This window comes from Larus michahellis, chromosome 2, assembly GCF_964199755.1.
Source record: "Larus michahellis chromosome 2, bLarMic1.1, whole genome shotgun sequence".
Taxonomy (NCBI): domain Eukaryota; kingdom Metazoa; phylum Chordata; class Aves; order Charadriiformes; family Laridae; genus Larus; species Larus michahellis.
Window position 1 is genome coordinate 6,362,476 of NC_133897.1, and position 20,617 is coordinate 6,383,092.

Below are 20,617 nucleotides of genomic sequence, written 5' to 3' on the forward strand. Positions count from 1 at the left end.
TTTCAGACCTTTAAGGCTCATGAAAATGATGCCTACGTAGTTGAAAAAAATTGTACAAAATATAAACTCCTGTTCCTACAATAAATTTCAGTTCAACTATATGTAGTATCATATGAAAAATAGTGCAAGAGGGTTTGTTTTTTTTGTTTGCCAAAATTCAAGATCATCTTAAAGGTAGTTTGGGGAACGTTTTTTGGCTTCATCACAAAGAGTGTCTTTCTAAAGCTTGTTAGGTTAGCTGAACACAATATCCCTATTAGCTTTGCTCTGATTCAATATTCATTTTTCCGTAGTCGAGCAAGAAGAAATACAAACCATTCTACGCAGCCAAAACGCTTTGATTTTTGTAGCTGCTCTTGAAGTTAGTACATAATGTCTCTTCCCTGCAGCGGAGAAAGCGAGTGCCAAAATATTACCTAATGACAATGAGGAAGTAACCGCTTTGGCATATGAAATATTTTTTCCTGTGCATGAGGGGAAGTAAATGCTATAAATTTTCCTGAACAAGTCTGTGTTTAATGTCAAGTGCAGAAGCTACTGTTAATTAGAGGAGGGAAATATTAGTCTGCAAACAGGAACCGAGGGGCTTTTTACTGAGCTGGTGCGTACTGAAGTTTCAGGATCGACTGTGTTTGCAGTCAGATTGATTAAGCGGTTGACTAAAAGTGTAGTGAGGCATATGTCCCAAGGGGATAATGGGCCATCTATTAACTATGAGAGTTTCATTATACTGTTTAATGACTCTCTGTGTCTTTGTGTGGAAGTTGGAGCCTGGGTTAACCCAGTGCCCCTTTACGTTCTACATGCGGAGAGGTTTATGGCAGAGCAGTCCTAGTTGTACAGTCCACAACCATAATTTTCATCGGACTGTGACTTCTAAAACACCTCCTGGAAGGTATAAGGAGCTGGGAGGAGAGGAGGGAGAAAGTGTTCTTTCCATCTCTTTAACACTGTAGGGCTGGTCTTTCCAAATTCGAGGGGAAAGGAAGGAAAGGGTGAAAGGATGTGTAATAGGCTAAAGAAAGGGCTTGTAGTGTAGGATAGCAAGAGGCACGTGCTAACATCCTCCAATGTTTTTCAGGTCAGAGGATACGATTTCAAGGCAGACATCTGGAGCTTTGGGATCACCGCTATTGAACTGGCCACAGGGGCAGCTCCTTACCATAAATACCCGCCAATGAAGGTGAGCAAGTCTCCAGATATCTTGTGCAAGATAAAGGATCAGTGTGTTCTGTGGGTGTTCCCGAGAGTTTGGCCAGCGTGCTTCGTTGAAGAGTTTGTCCTCTCCGCTTGCACTTGTGGATCATGATGTTCTTGGATTTATCTGAAGTCACCTTTTAAAAATACATCACTTAATCAGGATTGTCTGAAACTGCGCAGTTCTTATTTAGATCCTGAGTCTTGCCAGGGTCACCATTCTTGAGAAAAGTGCTGTGTGTTTTAATCCTGAAGCCTCTGAAGGCAGCAAATGTTTTTAGGGCTATAAATAATGATTCAGAACATGTTATCTGGCACTGAGTGACACTGGGATGGTGAGCCATTTCATTTTCCTGCTCTGATAATCCTTCTTGGTATCTCTCAGAAACTCTGTTACCACTTATCCAAAACAGTGTCTTATTTTCTTTAATGCAAACACAGTCCTGGTAGTCACTGAACCAGTGGAAAGTACCACATCAGTTTGAAATGATGTGGTATTGGCAACATTAGTATTTTATTGAAGTTGAGCTGGAGGAAATGTTCAAATGCTGACACTGTAAAAATCTTTTTTAAACATCTTGAACTTTAGATAGCTTTATAGTTTGGCTAACTTTCCCTGTTCCCTGATTTTTGAACCAGGAGCTACTTCCAACATGCTGCTCTTTCAGAGAGTCTACATCTTAAAGTTAACAGAGTTGACTCCATTATAGAATGGTTCGGGTTAGAAGGGACCTTAAAGATCACCCGGTTCCGATCAGTGATTGTGGCAGAGCAGCGAGGAATTCGGGGAAATGTGTTGGTGATTTAGTGGGTGCTGTTTTCATGGATACTTCCTTCTGTGCTGTGATTATTGGTAGCATTTTGCAGTAGCTTCAGCGAGCGGTACTTCTGTTTATTGTGTTTTGAATGCATGGGTTGCAGCTTTGGATACAAAGATTGCCCATTTAGTACCGTGTGTTGTCATATGGTAGATAGAATTACGAGTCTTCAATTCTATTAACTATGGGTTCCAGTTGTGCAACCTGCAAGAGGACTTCTGTGTTTTATTGATTGAATGTAATTGTATTTCGCTGCAGATTAATTTTGTTATGCAGCAAAATGACCTGTGCATTAAGTGACCCTCCAAGGAGAGGGGAAAAAAGCAGGGAATTCTGTCATGGACTGTATAATTTCAACTAGATTGATGGGCTCTTGCTGCCCGAAGCAATATAGCTGTTGAAAGCTATTTAAATGTGCTATGTGCTGCTTCCTTTTCTAAAAATAGATATTCATCTGTATGTAGGTGACAAGTGAAAATGGAAATGAGTAATTTTCTTCCTTTCCTTCAGAATATCTGAGTGATGTAAAGGGAATAATCTGTTTGGCTTTATGGGTGCTTGTGTGAGAAATGTCTTCACCCACTGTTGCATCAGTACATAGAAATGAACCCTTGTATTTTTTTTTATGTTGCCCTTCTGCTTTTATGTTCATTTGATTTCTAGCTAGGAAATACCTGCAGGAGCCTTTGAATCAAATGCCTGGCACAACTGCTTATCTCAAATGAAGAAGGCTGGTAGAATTTTTGCTACGCTTACACCTTCAATCACACCAAACAGGCCTGAAAGCACATCCCAGCCTTGTGCTTGGCCCGTGGACTGCACCATGGGCCAGGACATGGGATGGAAAAAGAGTAGCATAAGTTGTTGGGTATTAGCTAACCTGGCTTTCCAAGGAAAGGAGGTGGAGGTAACTTTCTGTAGATCCTGTTGTATGAGTCTTGAACCTCTCAGCTGACAGTCAGAATTTGCAGAGGTGTAACGGTTTTTGAAAATAATTGTTCCTACAAAGTTAGTGACTGTGGGAAGCAGAAGGAAGAGGAGAGACCCTGTAATTGCCTTGAGAAAAAGGTAGGCGAGTGTTTGCTGTCTGGTGAGTGCGAGGAGACGGCCTAAATTTTAAGAAACTTCACTCTGAGCTCAGGCTACCCTCAGAGAGCCATTGTAGTGAAACAGTCCTTGTTGACTCAGATGCCTGATGAAAATACTGGTCTAAAATACAGCGTTCCTAAGATCTGTCTCTAGCAAAGGCCAAGAAAAATCTCATTGCCAATAGACATAATTCTTTCAGGTTTTAATGCTGACGCTACAAAATGATCCTCCATCTTTGGAAACTGGTGTGCAAGATAAGGAGATGCTGAAGAAGTATGGGAAATCATTTAGGAAGATGATTTCATCGTGCCTACAAAAAGATCCCGAAAAAAGGTAAGAACAACCAAAATAAATTAAAAAAAAAAACCACAAACACAAACAACCGACCCTAAAACAAAACCACAAAACTCATTATATTTCATGTTTTTTAAAGTGGGTACGCTCTCTGCCCTTCCAGCCTTTCAGTGAAAATGAACACAGCAATTGTGCTGTGTGGCAGCAAATTCTCTTGGCTGTCCTTATTTTCAAGGATAAATGTCTGGCGTTGTGCCTGGGCAGGGCACACGTCTCCCATTTGGGTTAATGAGAGTGCATCCCAGTCCACTGCGTGTGCGGTGCCATTCTCCCCCTTGCCACCTCCAGCAGGTGACTGCAGTTCATGTTTTATTCCCAGTCAAAACTGCTCTGTGTTTATAAATCGGAAATTACATGTTGGGCAATACGTGTTTACTTGCAAAGCTTCATAAATAAACTTTTTAAAATTTGCCAGTGCAAAGAGGGCTTTCAGTGTAGTTTTGACTTGCTTAATTATATGGATTATTTGGTTTGGGGGAGGAAAATCGGGGAAAAACACTGGCAAATTTTACCAACATGTTTTCGTCAATACGGATTGCTTAAGTGACCTTTCAGTCTTCTTGTATAACGGTAGCTTGACTACTCAGGGATGTTAGAAATACTACTGAGGGCGTATGCTGTAGTTCCCAGAATAGCTTTGTATCACGATGTTATGGCACCTTTCAAAGCTGCATGAGGGTCTGGCTGTCTTTGGCGCTGTTTAAAACCCCCAGCCTGTCCCGTAGGAGAGCTCAGATGTATTTCTGTGGAGAGCAGTGATAGCATTTGCCAGCCTCAAAGAAACTGTTTAGAGTGTTCATCCTACGTTAAAAATAGTTTTCCTTAAAATGCAAAGCTGAAGAAACAAGTGTTCCCACAGATCAGTTTTTATACCTCTTAGTCTTCTTTTGTCCCTCGGTAATAAAACTAATTCTGGAAAAGGAAAAGGCCCTTCATAAAATAATAATAATAATGAAGACATTTTTCAGTTCGCTGCAGGAACAAAGGCTTCTCACGCATCGCGAGATGGGATCTCTCTCTTCTAACAAGCTTTACACTCGAAATGCTTAATGAATCTAGTGGTGTGCTTGATAAATGCTGATAGCAGGGTTTTTTTTTCCCCCAGCATGATGTTTTTTTCTCCTTTCTAAAGCATATCCTATCCCTGCAGGTTAGAACGTGTGCTGATCAGAATTAAACATAATCGCTCTGAATCATGGCGTGCCCCTTCTCTCTTCTCAAGCACCGCTAACAGCCACTGTCATCATCCTGACAATGGGAGCAGGAGACCAGCCCATAATGAGCAACTTGCAGAATCAGATATGCTTATGCATATTGTATGGGTTCCCGAAGAGGCGCGTTTAGTGCAATTACTTTTTAATTATTTTGGAGGCTCCCTTGCTATAAGGTGGATGCTTTTTGTTAGAGTGGTCTGAGGTGAATTAAACCCTGTGATCAATGGCCTCTGCAAGTCGCTAATTAAACTCTGTTAGTGTTTAAGCATGGCTTGCAGTGTGGGAAATGCTGTGAGCTGGTACTTCCTCATGTAGGCCTGAGTCTTTAGAAAGCTCCTTCTAAACTGACCAAGGGATGTATTTTACTTTCCAGTAGTTATCCTAAAGCCTAACGTAAATATGAAAGTAGTTTGTACTTATTCCTGTTAGACGAAGGTTGATTGTCTTGCCTGTGTTTAGTAGAACTAATTACACGCACATAATCAAGTGTCTCTGAAATCACTCTTACTTGCACTCGGTGCGTACTTGCACTCCTGCTGTAGGTGAGGATCCTTCATTTCAATTTTGAGCAAATTGTTTCTGCGATCCCCTCAAACTGGCTCCAAGAGACTCAAGTTCAGCATCAAAATGGGAGCAACTTCTGCCCCCAGCCCTAAGTTATTCTCAGCTTTTGAACAGAACAGGCTTTGACTGGAACACACTGAGTGTTTAAAAAAACTGCCGGTGTAACGTTTATTTGGAATACATTGACTGATTTTTGGGGAATTGTGCAGGAGAAGCTCATGCCGTTACGAGATGCCAGCTTACAACAAGCTGCAGCAACCCGGAAGACCTTTGTGTTGAAAGGGAGCATTTATAATTGTCTTTTCCACATCTGTTTTTATTGACAGACCGACAGCAGCAGAACTCTTAAGGCATAAATTTTTCACGAAAGCAAAGGTAAGAAAACACTTCCTAAACTGATCCATGTCAAAGTATGATAGGAATGGTGAGAGCTTTATTGGCATGAGTGTGGGCTGTTTCACTTCGGGCCAGCATAGCTGAGTGACTTGAATGGGTGATTGTGAACAAACAGAATGAAACCCCTCTTCTGAACCTCCTTGCATATGCTGCTATTAAGAGAAATTATCTAGAAATTCTGGAGCATTTAAATGCCTTTCAGTGGCTTTGGTTTTTTTTTTTTTTCTTCTCTTGTAATGGTGCCATTCTGGCTGCGTGTCCAACCATAAAGGTCTCTCTGGCAGTAAATGTAACTTATATTTTTAGTAAACTCTATAATCAGGCTGAATGCAAAGCAGTGATTGAGGCCCACTGTGCAGAGGGCTACCTAACACTGTCTCACCCTGTGTTGCTTTATTGGAAAGTGAAGATCCTGTGATAAAAAATAGCAGGAAACTCCCATTTCTAGCCTTGAAGTGAATTACCAGTGAGGATTTCTGTACTTACTGCCTGGAGACTAGTGCATATGCAATGTGCAAGCTCTTATTGAGGGAGGGAGACAGAAATAATACAAAGGAGAACTTGTGTTCCATGGGAATGAGGAAATGTTTTATGTTTGCTTATTTTTTACTGTGGCATATTTGTGATCAAAATACGTGGCATAACACGCATTAAACTGTCAAGAAGATAATCTGATACCTGGGCTAGCGCAGCAGCATCACCAATTAATGGAAGTAGTTTTTGGCTCCCAAATTAGGATGCTTAAAAGGAAACGGCCACATCTATGTATCTGTACAGGAGCTGGATGTCCTATTAAAGCTGACAGAAATCTAACAAGTGCAACCAAGGAAGTCTAGAGAGTTTGTGAAATGTAGGGGATTGCTTTAGGACAAGTTCAGTTGATGTCTGGGCTCTTGACAATATTAACTAGGCTTTCATTGTCCACGAAGGGATTTTAGGCCACTGAGTAGTCTGCATCTGTATACTGGGTACACGCTTGGTGTCCAAAGTGACAAGATGGCTTACACATTGCTGACCTTTCTCCGTTTGGTTATGCGAGTTCTGGTTCATGTTATACTTCATTGTGTGTGAAATCTCCTTCATGCTTTCATTAAGCTGCTGTAGAGTAACATATTAGCATATGTGGTGGTAGAAAATTAACGTTATTGTAAATGAGGCAATACTTAAACCGGCACCCTGAAGTGAAAATGTGTGCCAGTTAACACTCACTGTTAAATTACTTTTATATATCAGCCCCTGCCAGACTGACAGCTGTAACTTGAGGACAGAAGAGTCCAGCTTCTGTGTGTCTATATTGAACCATCTATTTAAATACAGTCTGTTGTGTAAAAGCATGTTTTGATAATGCCGAGAGCTACTTACCAGTGTGTGTCTTGAGGTTCTCCATCCTGCGTGCAAGAAACCATCACGGAGGAGTTCTGGGAGCACTTCTTGGCCAGAGGTGGCAGAGCTATCCATCCTCACTTGTGTGGTGTGAAATACCCAGCCAGATCCCAGTGCTAATGCCAGGCTGCTTGCCTGGCCTGCTTCCCCTGCAGCCAGCAGTTTGGCTCTGCAGTCAAGCGGTTGGAAAATTTTATGGTCAGGAGCCCACATGAGCTTCGGCAAGCCCGGAGTAGCTTACTGTACAGGAAACTTCATACAGTAACTCATCACAGCAGTTTCCCAATATCTGATCTGTTGTGATCACTGTGTTTACTTCTTCTCTAAACAGAATCACAGAATGGTTCAGGTTGGAAGCGAAATTAAAGATCATCTAGTTCCAACCCCCCTGCCACGGGCAGGGACACCTCCCACTAGACCAGGCTCCTCAAAGCCCTGTCCAACCCCTTCCAGGGATGGGGTTTCCACAACTTCTCTGGGCAACTTGTGCCAGTGCCTCACCACCCTCACAATAAAGAATTTCTTCCTAATACCCAATCTAAATCTCCCCTCATTCAGTTAAAACTGTTACCCCTCGTCCTATTGCTCCACTCCCTGATAGAGTCCCTCCCCAGCTTTCCTGTAGGCCCCCTTCAGGTACTGGAAGGCTGCTATAAGGTCTCCTCGGAGCCTTCTCTTCTCCAGGCTGAACAACCCCAGCTCTCTCAGCCTGTCCTCACAGGAGAGGTGTTCCAGCCCTCTGATCATCTTCAGGGCCTTCCTCTGGACCTCTTCCAACAGGTCCGTGTCCTTGTGCTGAGGACTCCAAAGCTGGATGCAGTACTCCAGGTGGGGTCTCACCAGAGCTGTACATTTTTTTCAGCCACTTTAAATCCTGCTCCCTCAATTCCTCGGTCTTGTTACTCCAGCGTAGGAGGGTTCCTGCATCCTGGCCTGCCTGACGTCTGAGGTTTGCCTCTGACAGTTGGACTGGCATAAATTTAGGGACAAGATAAAGCAAAGTAACTGGAGCCAGGCGGTGTACTATCTGCGAATGGAAGAATGCCAAATGTCTCAGCAGGGTATGAGATGCTGGGTTATAATAAATGTAAGCATGTTCCCCAGTAAATCAGACAGAATAATATACAGCTCCTCAATGGTTAATTACCCATCACTTTGCATAGGGAAGGTTCCACCGTTAGCTTAAAAGGTATTGAGGATGAAACATCATATACTGTAGTCCAAAGGAAGAAAGCAGTTAATATCTTCGGGAGAATGGGGGTAAAACATGTAAAACACTTTCTGCTAAAAATAGTTTAACAGTTTCTTTATCGGAGACACTGAATGAATCAAAGGATGTTTCCAGCAAAGCAAATATTTGGTGTTTTGTCTTTTGCAGAATAAAGAATTTTTACAAGAGAAGATGTTGCAGAGAGCACCAACAATCACTGAACGATCAAAAAAGGTACTGAAAACCTCCTGGGCTCTTGCTGTTACAGTCATACTGTAGGGTGGTTTTTTTTTTATGCTTGTGTTCACATTTTTAATGAGAATTATTGTAGTGTGGCATTTGCTAGATAACAGAGCGAGACATTTCAATAAAATACTCAAGCGCCCTGGGAGATGGTGCAACCCGAAGATGCTGTTGTGCCATTTCTCCTAAAAAACATCAACTGTAGAAACTGTCTGCTTGACGTATCAGTTCTCTGTCTTTGTGCTGAGCAGGTCCGGAGAGTCCCGGGTTCCAGCGGGCGTCTTCATAAGACTGAAGATGGTGGCTGGGAATGGAGCGATGATGAACTAGACGAAGAAAGTGAGGAAGGCAGAGCAGCAATTTCACAGCTCAGGGTGGGTCCTCAAACTCGGATAGCTCTATTGCCTCTGTTTTGTTTTCTAACTATGGCATGTCTAAATATCCCTGAGAAGTGTGTGGCCTTGTTTTAAGTATGATACACATTAAATTATAATCTCTCCCCTTGAGTTTGTAGCTGAAAGAGAGAAAGCAGCCTGAAAGATGAAGAAATTGTATTGATCTCTCTTCTGTCATCCTTCTGGGGCACAGTTGGTCTCATTCAGGGATGCTGAGCATAATTGGGAATGTGAGTGCGGACGGTCTGCTCCCAGCTCAGCATACTAACTCACTTGATACTCTCTTGGTTTTTGAGGGTGCTGGCTGTTTGAGATGTTTTCTTCTGGAAGTGTCAGGTTTTGTCCTTCAGGAGGGAGCTGAAATCAGTAGGGCTTGTGCTTATAGCTTATGGCTGATACCTGATACCTGAAACACACGGGGCCTGGTTCTGTCCCTTCAAGTTACCCTGAAATTCATTACTGCTAGTAAAAAAATGTTATGGCATCCCTGAAGTCACCAGGAGTGATTGATCTAGCACTCAGAAATCCTCCAAAAAACACCACCTCCTCCTCTTCCAACACATATGCAAAAAAACCCAAAACCTGGAGAAACACAGAGACATAATATGAAGAGTGATCAACTAAAAGATTACAATAAATTTCCAGATTGTCTTCCTCCCAGTAGCCAGCAGTATGGATTTTGACTGTAATGGCTTGCCTGTTGCCTTTTTGCTACAGCAGGTAGCTTGAAGTGGACTATGTTTTAGTCATTCTGTAATTGAATTAGTGAGACAGTGAAGGATTTTTAGAGGAAGCTTTTCAATAGGAAAGGAAAAAAAGGCAGTATTGGTTTGAAGCATTTATCACTTTACAACTTCAACTCTTCTCATTTCTCTTTCGTTGCTTTTTCTTCTACTGGTGTTCTGTATAGACACTTAAATGCAAGATTTTACATCTTTTTGGCATCCTTTGAAATGCTTTAGGTTTTCAAAGGCTGCTATTGATACAGTAATTCCATACTTTGTGGCAACAACTATTGTGTCTTTTTAAAGAGCTTACTGTATCTGGCTTCGTACTACATGATCAAGGAAGATTTCTTGGCACTGAGGGAATACTGCTAAAATTCTTGATCCTTTATAAGCTGAAATCTTCTAAATTCCTCTTTTAGGTTAAAATATAATCAAATGTTAGGAGGGAGGATTGTGAAAGGCCCTAACTCTATTTCAGAGATTACTTAAAACTTGTTCTATCATGTGTCCAAGCTCAGGATACTCTGATTTAGCGCTGTTTACTGTGTTTTGAACAGTGCGTTCTTGTTTCATTCCTCTTAGGCAGAAAAGAGCAGATTGACACACATGTTTACAAGCTCCTTTTCAAGCCAGTGTGTGGGGTTTTGCGTGTTTTTTTTTTTTTTTTTTTTTTCTTGGAGCTTTGGCATATTTCCTTAGACTGCTGTCTGTCCTGATCTCTCTTCTCTAGTTTGGGCCGTGCTTGGCCTTCGTGTCTAGATGTCCCATTCAAGAAACCTTTAGGATGGGCGTTGGAGCAGTAGTTACGTAAATGTAGATGTATATTGCCATTTTGGAGGCACCTCATGTAGATATAACCCAGAACTTTAGGAAACTTGTATCTTTCTGGAGGTCAGGAAGGGCACCGTGGCATCTTAGAACTCACTACAATTCTGCCTGGGTGCTTGAATCCTGCTCTGGGTGTCTTTCCTGTGCACGGCTTCTGAGCCATTTTCTTCAGCCCGAAGATGTGCCCTTGTCACCAAGAAGGCCAACGGAATTCTGGGCTGCATAGGGAAGAGTGTGGCCAGCAGCTCAAGGGAGGTCATTCTTCCCCTCTACTCTGCACTGGTGAGGCCACAACTGGAATACTGTGTCCAGCTCTGGGCTCCCCAGGTCAAGGGAGACAGGGAACTACTGGAGAGAGTCCAGCGTAGGGCAACAAAGATGATTGAGGGATTGGAGCACCTCCCTTATGAGGAGAGGCTGAGAGAGCTGGGACTCTTTAGCCTGGAGAAGAGAAGGCTGACGGGAGACCTTATTAATGTTTTCAAGTATCTAAAGGGTGGGTTTAAGGGGGATGGAGCCAGACTCTTTTCAGTGGTTCCCAGTAACAGGACGAGGGGTGACGGGCACAAGCTGGAACATAGGAAGTTCCGATCAAATATGAGAAAAAACTTCTTTACAGTGAGGGTGACAGAGCACTGGAACAGGCTGCCCAGGGAGGCTGTGGAGCCCCCTTCTCTGGAGACTTTCAAGACCCGCCTGGATGCGGTCCTGAGTAATGTGCTCTGGGCAATCCTGCTTTAGCAGGGGAGTTGGACTAGATGAGCTCTAGAGAACTCTTCCAGCTCTGAAAAATTCTGTGATTCCGTGATAAAAGGATGGGAACGCTTGTGCACCTCTTGCATTTGATCCCTTCTCGAGCAGTCTTAGGACTTGTGTTTAAACTGACAATGTTTGCCATGAATACGGTGGTGTTGTTGAGGACTGGGGTCAATCCTGTGTTTGGCCATATTTCAAACACAGGGTGTAAATTTCACCTGCTTGTAATCCCTCTGCAATTTTAACTAAATTGTAAGAATAACTTATACTAACTAGGTGTCACCTTTTATTCCTGCCCATGGCAGAGGGGTTGGTCTAAATGGATCCTTAAAGACCCTTTCTGACCCAAACCATTCTGTGATTCTGTACCTACATTTTATTGCTGCCCGGCTTAAAGTAAAAGAATGGCTTGCAGGTTGACTTAATTTGCTAAAATACTTCAGTATTATCTGGATAAAAGCTTCTGCGTAAATGTAAAGGGCTTGTACTTTTTTGCTTGTCTCCACCTTACAGAAAAGGTGAGGTGAATTTAATACATACAAATGTGTATTTTACAAGTCTCTTGCTAGGACTGCACGTGAAAGCAGACAAGTATTTATTACAAACAACCAGAAATATCTGCCCAATTCATTGAATACTCTGGCTTGCTGGCTCAACATTACCATTTGGATATAAAGATTTACTAAACTTCTTTGCTCTTGGTATTTAAAACCTTGAATTCGAATTACAGCAATTGTGCTGTGTGGGCTCTTAAATCATTCACCTCCTGTTACTCAATAAATCCGGCAGCGGCACTCTGTGTGGTCACATTTCACTGGCTGCTCACATCCATCTCTGATTATACAAGCAAAAGTCGGTTAAAACTAATATATTTCAGCACATCCTCAAAGTCATCCTACTTGTGCCTTAATTAGGTAAACATATTTCAATGTTTGTCCTATTTCCTTTCTGTCTTTCACGTTTTTCCTTAGTTTACCTCTGTTTGCAATTTATCTGGGTTAGTTGTTGGCCGCGGGGCAGGGCCCGTGTTTCCATACTTGCCTGTACAGTGTCTAGCACACTGTGATCCTTCAGACGAGCTCGTTTTGAGTTATTCCTTGAGGCATCCGGATACTCTTGGATACGAGCTTTGTACCTGAAAGAACAGTGCCGCAGATGTGGAACGTGGCTGTTTATCTCTGGGAGCGGTGCCGTGTTTTTTATCTTGCCTGGTAACTGTCAAGTGAAGACTCACCGTATTGAGATGGATTTCAGGCTTTACCTTTCCAGCTGCGTGACTTTTTTCCTGACACTGTCTGCACATAGTCATTGTGAAGGAACTGTTACTTCTCCTCCTGTCTAGAGGGCTTCTTTGTGACTTGCTGTTCTGGGAATAAGACTCTTTAACCTTCTCTCATGAGAAGGTCGTATGTTACAAATTGCTTTGATCTGCGTTTGTTAAGGCAGTGGCATTGGTTAGTGCATAAACTGACTCAAAAGATATAGTGGCGTGATGAGACTTACTTCTGTCAAACTTCTGTCCTAATTGCAACCTGGCTTTTACACCATTGTGTGGAGAAGCAACATCTGTTTTATTAATCCCAGCATGGACTGAGCCATCCCAGCTCTCTGCCTCCACATGGTGATCGGACCTGTTACAAGTCAAAGCTGCAGACTCTCTTAATTGCAGGGATTTCCAGGAGCACTTGGCAATTCCTTCCTGCTCATGTGAAATAGCTAATGCACCTTATCTTCGTTTTACTGATAAGCAAAGATTGGTCGCATTGCTTTGATTGCGCTTTCCCCGCCGTTCCACTGATCTCTTTGTTTCACTGCTGAACTTGTGTGCAGCTGTCGGTCTTCTGCTTTCTCTCACGGAGCATAGCGTAATGCAGAGTCCAAGGGTGAGGAGAGCAAGAGAGAGGTTTCTTTCTATAAAGCAGCACAAGTAAGGCTGATTTCCCACCCCCCCCCCCCAAGGTTTTGTATGGTTTAAGCAAGTTGGTTTGCAAACTAGTTCCCTAAGTACATGAAGGGGATTTGTTTCCTAGCAGAATTATGCAAGGCAGATTTGTGTGGCTTATCTTTTTCTGCAAGACTTGGGTAGCTTAAAATGGATTTTGCCATCTTGGTGCACAAGTAATTTGATCGAATCTGAGTGATCTTCAAGAGTACTGGATTTTGCTGATGGCTACCAATGGTAGCAGCTTAGGGTATTGCATGTCACTGCATAAATACCGCCTGTGAGTTCTGAAACATGACAGTATTTTTTTGGGTGGTATGATGTTTAGGTTGCCAACAAATTGTGTGATGTCCCTTTTATTATGTATTTTAATACATATATGTAACTTGAAAGCAATTATGTATATGTTCAGTATGGTTCTGACAAGTTCTTCTAGTCAAAGTTTCACTTTTGTCTAGGCAATAACAACTTTGTCTCTGTTTTTCAGTCTCCCAGAGTGAAAGAACCTCCACAGAATTCCGAGGTAAGTTATAATTGTGAATGGCTTCCTGTAATGATGGCTCCTGGTTACTGCTGTTGTTTCAAGCAACATGCTTTTATTAGCCTTTGAAAACACCATTGTGTGAAGTAGAAGCTAGTATCTAGCTGAGCGCTACTTGAAAACATCCTTATAAAAGGAACCATTGGCTGTGTAATGCCAAGAAGTCTTCCTGAGGTAAGTTTGGTTTCAATTTTACTTGCTATGGCAGAAGTCTGTATACTGTAAGATAATGAATTGGTCACAAGCATAATCTAAGCAAAACAACGGTGTTCCTATTTCCTCTTAAAAAAAAAAACAAACAAAACAACAAGAAAACACAACTTTAAAACATCTGGTTTGCATCGTCTAATTCACTGGTTTGGAACCTATGCTCGTAACTGTGAAATAAATCTGTAGTAGTATTTGATAGCAAACAAAACGTCAGATGCAATTTATAATGTGCTTTCAGTTCTGGCCTGTGTTTCTTACATTAGGAATATTAGTATATCCTATCTTTCAGTGATAGGGACTGCTTATCTTCTAGAGACTGCACTCTTGTCACTCTTTTCCCTACCTGCGTAGAAAGACAACTGTCTCCTAGAAATTATTCTTGGGTTAGGCTGTCCTGTTCTTCCTTTTTCTGTTTCTAAAGATTGATTATAAAGGGAGATCTTAAGAAAGACTACAGTTCTGTCACTGTAATTTGATTTTAAACTCCAAATTCAAAGAAAAAGCTGAAAACCAGAATGCCTTTGGGATGAATTTCCCCATTGCGATACATCTCTTAATATATCTGGAGGTCTGCTGCCCAGGTGATTTATTTTTCCTACAACTTAGCAGAGTAAGTTGGAGGGTACACTGAAGAAGTGCCATCAAACTTGCAGTTCCTTGGCTACCGTGCCAAAATCAGTTTCTCTACAAGAGGTAGAAAAGGTTACATTTTCATTTAGCTCTTTTCCCCCAGTCTCAAATTAATTGCATATGATTTTTTTTTTGCCAGGGACTAACTTTACTGAGTGCAATCCTAAACAGTCTTGTCTTGTCTATTTTGAAGAATTTAAGCTGTGAACTCACTTTTCAGCTGAATATCCGCGTTGGTCTGACTCTGGCCTTTGTTTTATGATTGGATAAATTCTCGACAGTTATCTTAATGCTTTGCTAGGCTGTGTTCTCTGAAAAGAACTACAAGTCAAAGCAGAGTTGCTCTGCTGTGACTGCGTGGCTACTTGAAAATATAAGTAGGGCTCAGATGCCGAGAAGTGGGGAAACTAAAGAATTGAGTGCTCTTGTCCAAGCTATAGGATATGATCTGTGTTCATCCAGCCTTGCTAGCTGCAGAGTGTAGTTTTTGCCCAAGATTCTGCAATCTTGGTTTCTTATCCTTCTTTACTGGTGAGTAAAACTTGCAAATGTCAGGGCAGAAGGGGTCCCTGGACATAAGGAAACACTGAACCCCTTGAACACCAATTTGGGATCAATGTTAGTGTCCTGGAGGCCTGGGAATGCCCTTGGCGTTGAACTTCTCCACATGATTTATGCAGCAAACAAGGTCTTTGTGGAAAGCTGGTGCTTGAGTCAGAACTCTTGAGTTCCTTTTCTCATTAAAATGCCTTTTTGCTTGCAGCTATTCCCATCAGCTGAGCCTCCAGGTCCTTCACTCAATGCTCCAGCACAGGCACCTACTCAACTACCTCAGGCTGCAGGACAAGTACCCGCACAACCTCAAACTGCTGTACCTCCACCTAGTCAGGCTCCTCCAGCAGCCCCAGCAGCAGCCCAGGTAAGGCGAGAAGCTCTTTGTACCAGCTTTCAGCTTTGCACTTAACTGTTCCGTTCCAAATGTGCTAAAATGATCTGAAGCTGTGGAATTGGCTTGTCTGGAGTTGAGTTAGTGTTGTGGCTTATGCAGAATTGACAGGGGCTTGGCAAAAGGAAGACTGTCAATGTGGGTGCGGCAGTTTTTCATTCTTATTCTGTGGGTGAGCAGTGACTTTTTATGCTGTTTAGGGAGTGGACTCTGGCTTGAGGCAGTGTTAAAGGTGAGAAAAAAGGAGAGTCTCGTTTAAGTGGCAGCTGCTTGTTCCTGGTATTTAAGGTGTAGCACCAAACAAGCTCTCGTTATGTGTCTCAGTATCGCTGGCTTCTATGGGATAAGAGTGGAGAGAAGAAAGGAAGAAACTAGAACATGCAAGTTCTCCAGACTTCAGAAGAGAGACAGGAGGCCTAGGTTAAAACTGTTGTTGTAGCAGTCAAAAATTGTGGAGAAACTCTCATCTTTGGGAAGCTCTGAACCTTGTGGTTCAGACACTTCCATTTCAAACAGAGAAGGGAGAATGGACCTTTGAGGGGAAGTACAGGGAATGCGAAAGCTTGACAAGTGTGTGTTTAATTCTTAGCTACATCACCCCAAAGTGTAGGATATAGGTGGGATAGGCAGGCATAGCAGAGTCAGGAAAGAGCTCTGACTTGTATTAAAAAGAGAAAAATAGCCAACTCAAATCACTAGTGTGACACTTGGAACACGTCTTGTGGTTTGCTGGGGTAAAGCACTGCGGAGTTTGCCAGACTCCTGAATGATGGCACCTCTTTTTATAAAAAGACGCTAATGTTCATATTTGTTGGTGGGGAGAGGCTGTCACTGTTGGAGGGGGCCAAGCTGCCATCATCCTTTGGCAGACCCAAGGGGAAGAGACTTGGCAGTGTTGGTCAGAGAAAATAACACTTAAGCTTACTCCTTCCTAGAAATGTTTAATTGTTTTTATTTTAAAGAACACGGAAAGATATATATATCACTGTAGTCAGCTCATGTTCCTCTTTACAAAACTGTTGAAGACGGTGCATTAGTCATTAAACAAAAATAGTGAGTTGGGGTCTGATTTATTCTTGGTTACATTAAAAGTAGCTTCGATACTTAAATCAAACCCCTTCAAATCCCTTGCAAAAGGGACGGTGTTTGATCCCTGAATTTTATGCAGCAGTTGAAACACCAGCAGCAGTGAAGGCTAAGATTCTTAGTTCGGTAAAATGAAATAGCAGCGTTGGTCTCGGTGACAGTGGTTTGATTTGCACTAGCAGAGTATCGTGCTCCCTGCTGCTGGTGCCCAATAGCTTCGTTGTTTGCAGCTTGTCCTAAGGTAAACTTCATACCTTTGTGTCAGTGAGTTCTTCATAGCTCTTCTTTTATCAAATGTTCTTCTTTATAGCTCTTTGTATCCCTGCGTTATTCTTTATAGCTTTCCCCTGGTTCTTGTAGCTTCTTGGTTACTGTTTTACAGACCTCTGGGCTTCTCTCTGAGCCCTTTTTTGTTTTCCCTGACCTGGTAAAGCTTTCAGCTTCCGCAGAAACAAGATTGTGATCGGAAGCCCTGAGCTGCGTTGCTAGTGCAAGAGCACCAACAGATGGAATAAAATACTAGTCTTAAACAAAGGGTTACTTTTTTCTCTCTCGTGAAAAAGCAAGTGATTCAGATGAAAAAACTTGATCAAGACTTCTGGTCAAATTATCAGCCTAGTGTTGTGTCTGTCTTGTTACTGCAGATTTAAAATCCCTGCCTCAGCATGTGCAGTACAAATGACTTGTGCAGTGGAAGAGATGGATCATTCTCTGTTTTGTTTGGGGTTTTTCTGGTGGAGGTTGAATAACAATCAGCCCTTTACTGGAAGCATCCCAAGTGCTGTAAAGATGGACACCTCCTGGATCTTTCCTGCTTAGAAATCTGCTGCTGACCAACATAAAATGCTTTGATTACATGTTGCAATAATTACTCAGAAGTAATTTAGAAGTGAAAATAGGCGACTGTAAACTTGATGCTAGGTGCTCTTAAAGCCTTTGATTTCACAAAAAAGTAATTGAGAGAGAGTCCATGCTAATCTGACAGTTAAATTATTTCCTAGGTACTCTTCACAATTTTATCAGGTTTTTAAATCAGATGTTTGAGGCAGGCATTAAAACACAGGAGGTCTTCAAGTTGTCGTGAACGCCATAAAACCTTAAGTTTTGATGCAAAGCAAGCAGTCCTTTTGATGTCTAGCACTTCTGAAGTCTCCTGCCATTTAGGCATTTCTCAAAGTTGTGTAGCTTTTTCTCTTTTCAAGACAACTGTAGAGAGAACGCCTGGGTTACTATTTAAGCCTGAAGTTCTCCTGTTTTATTAGTCTGTCTTTTTCACTGTAGTGTCGTGACTCCATGAGTTAAACTTTTATTTGTATTTATAGTTGATCAAGGTTATCTCTAGTTTTAAAAACAGAGAAAGGAAGTGTTAATCTGCTTTAAAATGATGTAATCTTATTGCAGGCCCCACCTGCTCCTGCGGCAGCTCCGGTACAGGAAGATACAAAAGTCCCCATCAGCCTTGTACTAAGGTTAAGGTAAGGACACAAAACTGACTTGTTTTGTCAAAGTGAGTCTTTGTAGAGAGGGACACTGGAGGACTTCTGGTGTGCATCTTGCCTTTTAATTAAAAGGGTGGTGGTTATATGTTGTCTGTCAGCTTGGATTTCACCCACTCTTCCGAAACTGGGACCCAGAAAAGCAGTTTGTCATCCACTTTTTCTTCAGCTTGGCGAGAGCTGTAGATTGAAAGAGGTTTTGATATTTGCATAAATATTCCTAAACTCTTAACGAGGTGGGAAGGAGAAATTAGCTGGGTTCCCTAAAGGGGGTCAAGAATCCAGGGGTTCTGGCCTTGGGCTGGACCATCTTACTATTTGGCCACAACTTTAGACTTCACCCAGTTCTGAGAGCGAAGAGCTTCTACCTGATTCAAGGCATGGATTCTGCTCTGTGTCTCTAGAAATAGGCAGGAAGAGGATTGTAAGCACATTCTACTGTCATTGCAGATATTGATGTTTCCCATTTAAGGAACCTGCCTCTTGTCTCTGTAGGGATGATGGTTGTTGATAGGTGTTGGACTGGGACTTCTGAGCATCACCTCCCAGCCATTCCCGGACGGCTGCATAATATGTGTGCATCCGCAGTCATCGAGTGCTTCCTTCCTCTGAAAGATGTGCTCCAAGGATATATCCCCTCACAGATATGGGTTGCTGAGACAGTAGAACAACGTGGTCTTATACCAGAAGGCACTCAATTATGCTGGACTTTGGCCCACTCGGGCTCTGATAGGTTGACTGTGCCCAGAGCCCTGCTTCCAGAAGCACACCCAAGCAATTAGTTTCTGCCCGTTGAGGGGGAAGGGTGGAATGAATCCACTTCTTTCCACGGACTGATTATTCAATGACAGTGCTTTTTTGGACACCGATTGGTGCAATGAAATGGTCTCTTCTATATAAAATTCTCTCATTTCCACAGGAATTCAAAAAAAGAGCTCAATGACATTCGATTTGAATTTACCCCAGGGAGAGGTGAGCTGGTGGGAAATTCCAGTGTGTGGAGGGGTTTTGGTGAAGGGTTTTGGTGTTTGCGGTTGTGTGTATGGAAACCCTGCGTGAGTGTCTGTCCACAGTGCCTTCCTGAAGGGCTCGCCTTATGGTTGGGCTTGAGGCACTGCTGGTGAGAAAACCCTTCTTGTAAAACTGTTTATAGATAGGACCAAAGGGCAGCTCTTTGATAAATTCCAACTCAGAGTTTGACAGCATAGCTCAGAGCTGTCTGACCGTACCTGGTGCACACCGTAATATCCATCTTGTGTAAACAGCACTTTGGCTGTTTGGTTGTACGAGCTCCTTTAGGTTTCTATGTGATGCCTTCATCATTTGGACAATTTCTGTTATGGGATGACTGGCTCTTGGGTTTCTCCCCAACAGATACTGCTGACGGTGTGTCTCAAGAACTCATTTCAGCAGGTCTTGTTGATGGCAGAGATCTGGTAATAGGTAATTACAAATTATTTTTTTTCTGTTCTAACCATTTCAGTAATTTTTTGCATGTTTAAAATGACCTGATTGGTGGGTACTAGGAGAGTTTGTGACCTTGATTCTCTACCCCTGTGGCTCTACAAAACTGCTATTAATTCTGGTGACAGTTCCGTGCCAGTACATTTAGGCAACCCCCAGTATGCCAGAATATGATCTGTTGGAAACATTATGAAGCAAATGTTCCTTGTAATGCAAAATGAAGGCTAATCGATGCATTAGCTAAATCATTATTATTTGACATACATGCACTGCTAAACTGCTGCACAAGCCTGAACTGCTCGCAGGTCCTACGCAAGTCTGGGATTGGCATCGGCCAGGCTTTTTTCTTTTAGGGGAGGGAGGTGTGAAGTGCACACGCACTGAGGCAGCAGGACGTGTTGCACGGGTATAAACAGCTACCGCTGGCTACAGTTTGCTAAATAAATGTGTCCTGTGCGGCAGGTGAGACTTTTCAACTGCCAGCACTGCCTATATATTTTGACTACAGCGAGCAAAACTGTTCCTTGTACACAGGGTGCAACACCTGGAAAGGCTGCTAGTGCAAAAATAACAGGATTTCTAGGTGCAGTTGGGCAGTCTATTACTACTAATTCCACCGCATCCAGGAAAAAATAACTACCTCTGAAAAAGAAGCATAGTAACAAATGACAGCGTTTTCACAGTTTAAAGCTTTAGATTTAAGTAGATTGAGTCTAATTGAGACCTAAACTTTTTAATCATGTTAAGAAGCTCTAAGTTTGAGTAATAGAAAGAGACCTAATGAATCTGGGGTGGTTTTCTCTACCCTGTCCTAATATTTGCCCATTTTCTTTGTGTGTGTGTGTGTGTGATTTCAGTTGCAGCTAATTTGCAGAAAATTGTGGAAGAGCCCCAAGCAAACAGATCCGTCACTTTCAAACTGGTATTTATTCCTGTTCCCTAATTGAACAAGTTGTCACTTGCCATGCATATAGATGCCTGTGATGCCTACTGTAGGCATCGAATGTATGTGCTCTAAAATCCTCCCTTCTTTCCCAAAGCTTCCTACGGGATGCCTAACAGTAGGCAACGCGGGCTCCCTGCTTCTGTCCTCTGAGCAGCACCTGGGTTAAATAAGTGTGAGATGA

At 42.4% G+C, this 20,617-nt stretch overlaps 1 protein-coding gene across 1 annotated transcript in view; it reads left to right on the forward strand.

The window, feature by feature from the left end:
- Positions 1-20,617, forward strand: part of OXSR1 (oxidative stress responsive kinase 1) — a 93,841-nt gene that overhangs the window by 69,816 nt on the left and 3,408 nt on the right. The window contains exons 7-17 of the mRNA XM_074574018.1: positions 1,082-1,183; positions 3,304-3,437; positions 5,563-5,611; positions 8,394-8,459; positions 8,720-8,842; positions 13,605-13,640; positions 15,262-15,417; positions 17,932-18,005; positions 18,946-18,998; positions 19,401-19,469; positions 20,348-20,412. Coding sequence (XP_074430119.1) covers positions 1,082-1,183; positions 3,304-3,437; positions 5,563-5,611; positions 8,394-8,459; positions 8,720-8,842; positions 13,605-13,640; positions 15,262-15,417; positions 17,932-18,005; positions 18,946-18,998; positions 19,401-19,469; positions 20,348-20,412 — 927 coding nt within the window. The remainder of the gene's footprint in view (positions 1-1,081; positions 1,184-3,303; positions 3,438-5,562; positions 5,612-8,393; positions 8,460-8,719; positions 8,843-13,604; positions 13,641-15,261; positions 15,418-17,931; positions 18,006-18,945; positions 18,999-19,400; positions 19,470-20,347; positions 20,413-20,617) is intronic.